Source organism: Leptonotus elevatus, chromosome 9, assembly GCF_054856555.1.
Source record: "Leptonotus elevatus isolate MCC_2025b chromosome 9, RoL_Lele_1.0, whole genome shotgun sequence".
Taxonomy (NCBI): domain Eukaryota; kingdom Metazoa; phylum Chordata; class Actinopteri; order Syngnathiformes; family Syngnathidae; genus Leptonotus; species Leptonotus elevatus.
In genome coordinates, this window is record NC_141247.1 from 11329232 (window position 1) to 11339197 (window position 9966).

The window sequence follows — 9966 nt, forward strand, 5'->3', positions numbered from 1 at the left end:
CGTCAGTGCTGGGCTTTATTTAGACATGCACAAACACTTACAATACAAACAAATACTATGTACAACAAATATGTATTACTAAATTGTACAGCTCCATATGCAAAGATTATTTCAATCGCCGCATAAAAAAAGAATATATTAGCATATGTAGCACTAAGCCTCACCGGACACAACATTAGGTATACCTGTGTGCTCTAAAGTACTGTATGATACAGGTGAGTATAACATTATATACATACATAATAATAGTAACCATAGTTCAATTCAAATATGTGCTATGTCAAATTCTTCAATTGGATCTTATTGGTGCATGTGTACCTAATGTTATGTCTGGTGAGTGTATACCATATCGACATTATATACACGCTTTATTTTCTTGTTTTCCAAGCTGTGCAAATAGTTTCAGATGCAGAGCATCATTGTTCATGTTCATATTAATTATATTCATATCCTTGTGGAATAGCCACATTTTCCTTGGCTAACGCTTCAGTAGAATATGAGGCTTGTCGTCAGTGCGCAGTGGAAATCGGTGTGTTGTATGGATATCACTGTGGCTGTGTGGGAAGAGAAAGAAGATAGGTGCTAGAGTCCTTTTTTTTTTGTGTATGTGTTTGGTTGGTTTTCGTGTGGTTCTCGGCGCTAGTCCGAGTCTTCGCTGCTGCAATAGGAGCTGTCGCAGCACTCGGCCGTGTAGAGGAAGGTGTGGACATTGGGGTTCAACTTGGGCACCCAGTGGCGAGGTACCAGGAACGTGGCCAAGTTGAACAAGTCCACAAAGACCTTGTAACGGTCACTGTAGGGAAAATAAAAAAAATTGTTTAAGGTGGGTACACACGCAGACTAACAGAAAGAGAGAGCAAAAGCACTGTTAAGTGTGTATTTGAATAACCGTCTCTTTTACATGTTTTGATACAATAGATGAACTAGTAGGTTGTTTATGGGAAGAAAGCTAATATTATCAAACATTTATTGAGCAACAGTATGTGTCCCAACCCCTCAGTGCCACTGGACTCTGGAGCTGGGCCCGACTGGGGAGCCTCAGTTGACTCTGGACACGGGCACGACAGCAGGATTATTATTTTTTACCACTTGGGTTTAGGGAGGGGGGAGTGGGCAGGGGGCCTTGATCGATATGTTGGGGCGGATGAGAAAGTAATTCATCACTTCACTTTCTTTTTTTCAGAAATTCTAATTTTTCCAATGAAAGAATGATAAACAGCATCAACATGCTTGACATAAAAGTAATTTTAACTGAATTTGATCAAAGAACATTCAATAAAAAACTGTTAAACCTAATACAAGTGACCACAGGGCAATGGCAAACTATTTAACCTAAAGTGCAAGTACCTAAATAAAATACTGCCCTCCCCTCCCTCACAAACACACACGGTGCGGGTACAGAACAAACCTTTAAGAAGGTTAAGAATTTGATTGAACAAAATGGCTACTTGTGAACTCTTTAGTGTAAACTGAATTAAATGAATACAAAATATTTTCAAACGCTAACTAAAATGCTTGAGCTACACCATTTTCTGATGGGGCTGTAGCATCCCCTAGAACTGGTGTAGCGCTCTGGCAGTGCCACAAGGACGACAGAACGTGACAAACGTGAGGGACTACTGCTACTACTCAAACTATTGCCATTGCTACCTACTATTAGACTCCTACTTCTCTACCTCTACTTTTACTACTGCTTGTGCTACTTCTGCTGCTACTGTTACATGCTAATTACTATCACTTTGTGGAAATGTGACTTAAGGCAAAGTCTGTCATGGGTGCAAACTAAATCGACCGGGCTGTTTTCCAGTGAGTAGGTCGGCAGATATATGGAGTAAAGTATTGGGACCAACTACACAGGAATAGAGTTATGTAGTGCATCTCTCTTTCTCTACAATGCAGCCTTGAAATATACACAAAGACAGTACCTGACAGTAGATCTCAGGTAATGGTACCCGGACGAGCCCCCCGTGCCTGCCTTGCTGCCAATCATCCGGTGCACCATGCATACGTGATTGTCTACAACAACAACAACAGGGGGAAAAAAACAAAATAAACGTGAGACGTCAATAATTGATTCACGAGTGCCAGGGCAGGGGTGAGTACAAATGTATTGAGTGGGAGTGGAGCGGCTTCCCAAAGGCTTCTCACTAACTTTTTAGCCGGGCAAACTTCCCTGTTAGTGCACTGAGGCCTTGGGCCAAACGCTCCATCATTCTGCTCCAGCATTGCTGTGAAACTGGTGTGGCATCTGCATACTCACATCTCCATTTTGTCATGAGCATATCGATGTCCATGAGGGAGTTGAGCAACTGGAATGGAACCTGGAACCGGGGCTCCTCCCTACGTTTAACAGACAGCAACGGGCGGCGTTATCAATGCACTGATTACAACCGTGACCACAAACGATATTTTTGCTTGTCAGTTTACATAATCTAGTGGCATGTAAACCATGTGCAAAAGTTGCACAGTTCTGTATGACTTACTGCTTTTCCAACTACTATCTCCACTACATACTCGTCGTGCAATCCCTATCACTACTACAACTTCCTGCAACGACATGACTGTCACCACTGTGACTACTCTATAATATTATACTACTACAATATCACTACATATACTATTACCACGACTTCCTCGACTTCTACTTCCTGTAGTACTGCAACATGTAACTCAAAGGCCTACTATATCTACTAACTCTAAAACTACCAACTACTACTACCTACCAGCATACTACTGTTACTGTAACACTGCTAACTACCGCCTACAATACTGCTACTACTCTACTATCACTACTGACAGTCCAATGTGCGGTCTGTAGGTGGCGCTACCTGTAGAAGTAGATCATCAGAGCGCCTTGCAGAGCTTTGTAAGACAGCCGCCTCTCACCTTGTTGGGGGGGAAAAAGTAACATCCGTGAGCCACAGTCGACATATTTGGAAACTGCGTGACGCATTCAAATATACGAGTGAATCAGGAAAGTTACTGACCTTTACTCAGCAGATGTTCATGACGCTTGACGTCAAACAAGGAAGTAAACGTTTCCTTCTGCTTCAGCAACTCAGCCATCATCTCCTCTTTGTCCTCGCAGTCAGACATTTGCTACAGATCACAAACATCATAACATGATTTCAAATCCACTTTAGATGTCATTTAAGAGTTGTTTACTATTGTTCTTATTATCTTACCTGAATGCTTTGCTCTTCCTTATGAAGCTCATTAAAGATGTTGATCTCCAGACTTTCCCAGAAATTGAAGCCATCTGCTTCCAGGCCAGGGGTTCTCTCCAGCCACTCCTTTAAAAAGACAGTGTGCCACTTTTAGCAAGTTACCAGAATGTAGTTTATTTGAGATGATTACTTCCTGTTGTTTGAATGAACTACTACAAGCACCACTACTAATACTATCATTAAGACTACCGTTACTACTTCTATCACTATTACTAAACGACTATCATTATTGCCCCTCCTCCTCCTCCTACCACCCTAATTACTAATACTACTGCTACTCCCATTTCCTCCTACAACTTCCTGACCAATCAGTGGTGCTGCTATATTGATTGTGGTGTATCAGGTCTAGTAAATGAACAGCCAGACAAAGTCAATACAGTCAAGTTAATAATATACCTTTGTAACATACGTTAACTATAATAAATGTTATTAGTCTTTACCTCAACCAGTTTCAAGAGTGTGGGCTCTCGTTCGGTGGCGAGCAGCAATTCGCCATCCTGACCTTTGAAAATGTCGCGGTAGTGCTGCTTGTTGTACGGCACCCTCATGTTGTCGGGGACCCCAATTTTGTTCTCCACCAGCCGGAACTGAAGGCTTTGGAAGCCAGAAGCTGGAGACAGATAATCCCTACGCACAAAATCAACAACATCGAGTAAGAACACCGTGCTGACAGCTGAGAGAAAAAAAACATGTCAACTGTCAAACCTGAAGTCAAAAAAGTCCAAGGCAGTCATTGTCTCCAGGACGGAAAACTGCTCCACCAGCAGCCTGAAGATGATCACAATCCTGTGAATACGCGTGTTGACTTTGAGCATGTTGCGTTCATCTCGCACCTGCACGGAGAAGAGATGTTTTCAATTGAAATTGTTCCCACCGTACTCTAAACTTCTACTAATTGGCTCTGTAACATGCCGCTGGCTTGATTTAACAATTCAGCTCCTTTCACACTTGCACTCCATGATATTCAGTAGCCACACAAGGAGATGCCCAAATAAAGTATCAAAAAGCCATTCATGCCTTCAAAGACGCAGGGAGTCTGCCAATTTGATTTGAAGCATCGATTTAAGGGTAATTTTGGGCTTCTCCCGGTTATCTGCACTGCGGAATTATTTAATTCAGCCCCCTTAGGTGAACTTTGGTAGGCATGTCTGTTATGAGCAGACCCGCAAAACAGTTTGAAAAAAAAAAAAAGAAGCCTTGCCTGAAAAGATAAGATGACATTTTTTGTTTGAAACATTTCCAAGAGTACTTCAAAAGGCAAACTAGACATTTTGTCAACTTGCTACCACATTTCAACCACATGACACAAGACAAATGGGTAACCCTAAATTGCAAAACATTTTACTCTTTGTTATTGCGGTGAGCATGACGGCAAAAGTTGGATGAACATTAAACGGAAACGGAAAACTAACGCGTCTTGGACGTGATGAAAGTCGTGACTAATAGAAATTCACACACCTAAATACATAAATAGGATTGCCAGTAAATGTACTGAATTTATCAAGCCTCAGTTCCCATCATCAATTCATCAGCTTGAACTTTTTTTTAATTTATTTTTTACTAATGATTAAAAAACCAAATGTCTGCAAACGCCAAGTGACATTTGGGAACATTTTCCAACATGCAAGAGCCAACTACTAATTGACTAATTGAGAAAACAATCCACGGATCAATTGACAACAAACAAGGTTAATTGCTTGCTGCAGCTAGAATTGGATTTCAGGCGGTCGACTTTCACACAACAGCAGCAAGGAGCTGACTGATATTAATCACGTAATGTGATGAATGAACAACCACGAGTAAAAAAAAGAAAAAGCAAAAGTGACTCACGTGTCCATTAATGAAGATCTGGCGGACTGAATCCAACTCGAACAGAATCTGTTTGAACCACAGCTCATAAGCTGCAATAAAACACACGACACACTCTTAGACATTTTGGCATGCTTTATAAAATAGTTATTTTATTATAAATTGCTATAAGGCTACAACAGCAAGTTCTGACCAACAATTTGATTCCACACGATTCATTCCAGAGCAACACTGTGATTTTAAACTTGACATATCACTCCACCTCACTGGTTGTCTCAACCGTTAACTTGGCCCATATTAACAATTAGTGGTTATCTAACAAAACTGTGGGTTCTGGAAAACTTCACAAAGATGGACATATATTGGTGCCTTGAGATGTGAGTGACCTGACTCCACATACAAGCCTTCAAACGGCCACGTTTTTGCATTGACATGCGGACAAAAAATGTAGATATTTTAAATGGCAATTCATTATGAAATATAACATATATTTCAAAAGTCATTGATCATAGAACCGATAGATCTATTTCATGACATTTTAACATTTTTATAGCATTTTTTTTCTTTTTAAATAATGGAATTTTTATTTTGGGAAATTTCTTTTTTTTAATTGACATTTATATTGTGATAGTGAATAGATAATGAATTAGTATTAATTTAGTGCCATATTTTTGTGTAGAATGTGAATTCAAGTTTTTACTTTGTAATATTGTTATCCACTTAATTTATTTTGTATTCATTTGTCATTTGTGGCAGTATTTAATTACAATTTCGTTTCATAACATTTTTCTTTATTCATTCACATTTATGGTTATTGTATTGATGTTTTTGGTTGTATATAATTGTAATTTACTGACTGATTATTTAATGTTATTTGTATTAATTTCCATACATTTGTATCAGTTGTTTATGTAATTACAACTTTAGTTTTATTACTTATATATTCTTTTCATTATTACATTACATATTGTATTGTTATTTATGTATTTCTAAGTATTTTTTTAATGTAATTACATTTTAAATGTATTTGATTTTACATTGTGTTGCATTGTCATTAAACTAAATCATTTACACTTTATTGAATTATTTATAACACCTTAATAAAAAAAAAAGTATCTTCATATAAACCTCTTTAAGCCAGTATTAAGTGTTAAAAATTGTGAAAAGTCGTATATAATAAAAAAACAAACTACAAACCCTTCCTAAGGGTTCTGTGACTACAAAGTGGTGCAGACATTTTGGTCCCTCAAAGTTAGCGCAGGGTTCACCTTGATGCGTGACGATGAAGAGGTGCTCGTCATGAATCTTGTTGCCCTTCAGCTCGCTCTGCAGCACCTGGGCTGTCATGATTTTATCCAGCTTGGAGGGGGGGGAGAGAAACACCAACAAAATACTTTTTTTTTTTTTAAATTCTAAGTGACAACAGTACAATGTGACAGATGTTGTTTTTGTACCTTGAGGTAGTCTCCATAGATGATACCTCCTTTGCTGGCCTTGTTGACACCTGCCTGAGAGGCATCTTGCTCTTCTTTCTGCTCCAGAGGCTGGCTTCGAAACAACCTGGGAACAAACCAAACCAATGAAATGATCAAATACTTACATGTAAAGCGACCACCATTAATCATAAAAAAAAAAAAAAGACTAAACGTACAAATGCTTCCTCTCAAAAAACGGACATCCGCTCATGACTTGCGCAAATCAGTGGCAACAAATAACACACTCTTGGAAACGTCAAAATGTACTAAAATGGGCTTCTGTGTGTTGCATGTTTTTAAGGTCGTCGTCATCCAATCAGAGGCGAGGCCACTCGTTGTCATCCGGCACGCCTCCCCTTCGTTTACCTTGACCTTGTCATCAATTTGTGGACTTTGTTTGACCGGTTTCAAGGTGCGGTCACGAGACACCCCATCGTAGCGGTAATCATGGGGAAATAAATATGAGAGGAACTTGTCATTTTTCCTTGAAAAGTGAAAACTCATTAAAGCACTTCAAAATGCTGAACGATTTCTTGGTCACAGGTGGTCCTCGTGAATATTAAGCACTGTACATTAAAATGTTATGTTTTATTATAAAAACGTTTCATCAGGTCATCAAACTATGAGAATAAAGTTGGAAAACTATGTGGACAAAGTAGTAAATAATAAAAATGTACTAGTGTGAGAAAAAAAGTTATTTTTTTTAAATACAAGAAGTAAGGATGAAGAAATACTGAATGAAGCAACAGTTTTACAGGGATAAAGTTCCTTGTTTTTTTTTAATTTCGCAAGAAGAATGACAGAGTCAGAGAACTAATGACTCATCTTGTTATTTCTTTGTTGAGGGGATTTATTACGGACATGTATAAAAATAAATCGGACCAAACCAACCTTGTGAGAAAAGAAAGAAAACAATTCATACAAACAAAACAAAACAAAACATCAAATAGAAACAACAAGAGGGAAAGTAAAACTTTGGTCAGCCCAGTCATTGATAATAAATTAGACATCCGGTACACTATTGCAGTACATTGTATCGTATCCTATTAAACTCAAAGAAGAATCATTATTCTACTCAGATTAATAATAAGGATACATGTTTTATTCGTCATAAACAATGTGGTACCTCGGAGTTTGAACACAATTCGTTCCTGTCCGAATTGTTCAACCTCCGAAACATTTTTTTCCCATATGAAGTAATGTAAATTCAATTAATCTGTTCCCAAGCTCCAAAAGCAGAAAATTCCTATTTTAATTTCTATTTATGTAAAAAAACAAAAACATGTACTATGAGAATAAAGTTGGAAAACTATGTGGACAAAGTAGTAAATAATAAAAATGTACTCGTGTGAGAAAAAAGTTTTTTTTTTTAAAATACAAGAAGTAAGGATGAAGAAATACTGAATGAAGCAACAGTTTTACAGGGATAAAGTTCCTTGTTTTTTTTTAATTTCGCAAGAAGAATGACGTTGAGTCAGAGAACTAATGACTCATCTTGTTATTTCTTTGTTGAGGGGATTTATTACGGACATGTATAAAAATAAATCGGACCAAACTGTTATTCTAATTAACCTTGTGAGAAAAGAAAGAAAACAATTCATACAAACAAAACAAAACAAAACATCAAATAGAAACAACAAGAGGGAAAGTAAAACTTTGGTCAACCCCCCAGTCATTGATAATAAATTAGACATCCGGTACACTATTGCAGTACATTGTATCGTATCCTATTAAACTCAAAGAAGAATCATTATTTTACTCAGATTAATAATAAGGATACATGTTTTATTCGTCATAAACAATGTGGTACCTCGGAGTTTGAACACAATTCGTTCCTGTCCGAATTGTTCAACCTCCGAAAAACATTTTTTTCCCATATGAAGTAATGTAAATTCAATTAATCTGTTCCCAAGCTCCAAAAGCAGAAAATTCCTATTTTAATTTATATTTATGTAAAGAAACAAAAACATGTTCAATAGAAAATACCTTACCTTTTTTGTTGTGGTGTGATGGCCTCAGTGGATGAAAAATGCTATGTTAATGAATGCATGCTTTAGTTCAGTGCCAAGTTAATGTATTTTACATCGGGCATATTGTTAGACTACCAAGGGGTCTTTGTGCGCTGTTTAGCGTCAGGCACATTGTTGAACAGCTAAGGGGGGGGGGGGGGGGGGGTCATCGTGCCAGTATTTACGGAAGTAGTTACAACGGCGTGATAATCTCCTTCCTAAATCCACTATGGTTCATAGCACTGTTATGTACGTTTTTCTTTTCTGCCACTGGCACTGTTGTCGAAGAAAATTGTCGTGGAAAAATCAAGTACCTCCAGTAGTATTCATCCGCTCTGGCTGGAAATGAGCAGAGCTTCGTCTCCACTACAGCAACGTGAGCATTCGATATCGCTCAGCTTCACTCGGCGACCCGATCAAGGTACGTTCGGCTTTGCTCGGTTTGCTTGGGTGTTCAAACTCCAAGAATGAGGTCAAACTCCGAGGCTCAGCTTTTTTGGTCGAAGTCCGATTTGTGTGAGTTCCGAGACGTTCGAACTCCGAGGTTCAATGGGATTTTCCAAAAACACCATCAACAACAACAATAATAATAATAATACAACCAGTATTTATACAACTCGCGTCCTTCTTAAAAATAATAATAAACAAAATTATTTTTATTTTATTTATTTATTTATCCCCCCCCCCCCCAATTTTTTTTTGTTTGATTTATTATTATTATTATCAGGCTTGCACTGCCCCAAAATGTCATGACTCCATCACAACTCAAAATGACGGCTCTCAGAGATCAAGGTCCAAGTAAGTTTGCTGTGCTCTCCTGTGCTGCACTCGCGTCCGTGTCTACTGTCTCGTGGCGCGCCAGTAAAATCTACGGCTACGGGTCCCTCAATGGGCCAAGTTTCAAATGCTTGCGCATTGACTTGCCACTCGCGATCAATTGCGTTCTTTTTTTTAACGCACTCTTTTGCACGTAATTAATTCATCTAGATGAACGCGTTAAACTGACAGCCTTAGTATTTGTTTGCGGAATCAGGAATGATCATTTATTTATTTATTGGTCCAATGTTCAAGTTAATGCTATAATAATAATAATAATAATAATATAATAATGTTCTATAGCTTCTTGTAGTTCGTTGTCCTTCCTTTTGACATTTGTAATCACATTATGGTATCTAATACTGTATTTTCTAAGTGCCGTTAATGTTATTAAGGCGAAAACAGCGGCCACTGTGCGGTCCCTATTGTTTCTGTAGGAATTCTTCTTCTTACTGAAATGCGATCGCAGCCTGAACGCCACGGCAAGGTCGCATATATCCGACCTCAACGCATCCGCGAGGTCCGCACGGCTCGGGAGACGTACGTGAATCGGCAAAGTTGTTTCGAGTAACAGTTGCGACTTTATATTTGACTTTAATTTAATCCCACTTGAACCATCAAGTATAAAGA

At 38.3% G+C, this 9966-nt stretch overlaps 1 protein-coding gene across 1 annotated transcript; it reads right to left on the minus strand.

The window, feature by feature from the left end:
• Positions 1–2: 2 nt before the first annotated feature.
• tdo2a (tryptophan 2,3-dioxygenase a) lies at positions 3–6845 on the minus strand. Its single transcript, XM_086084362.1, has 12 exons — positions 6688–6845; positions 6491–6596; positions 6305–6395; positions 5058–5128; positions 3933–4060; positions 3668–3854; positions 3186–3293; positions 2988–3099; positions 2829–2886; positions 2261–2340; positions 1926–2016; positions 3–793 (listed from the first exon to the last, which is right to left on the minus strand). Exons 1-12 carry the CDS (start codon positions 6720–6722, stop codon positions 640–642), a joined length of 1221 nt encoding a protein of 406 aa, XP_085940488.1. The 5' UTR covers positions 6723–6845; the 3' UTR covers positions 3–639.
• Between the last annotated feature and the right edge of the window lie 3121 nt (positions 6846–9966).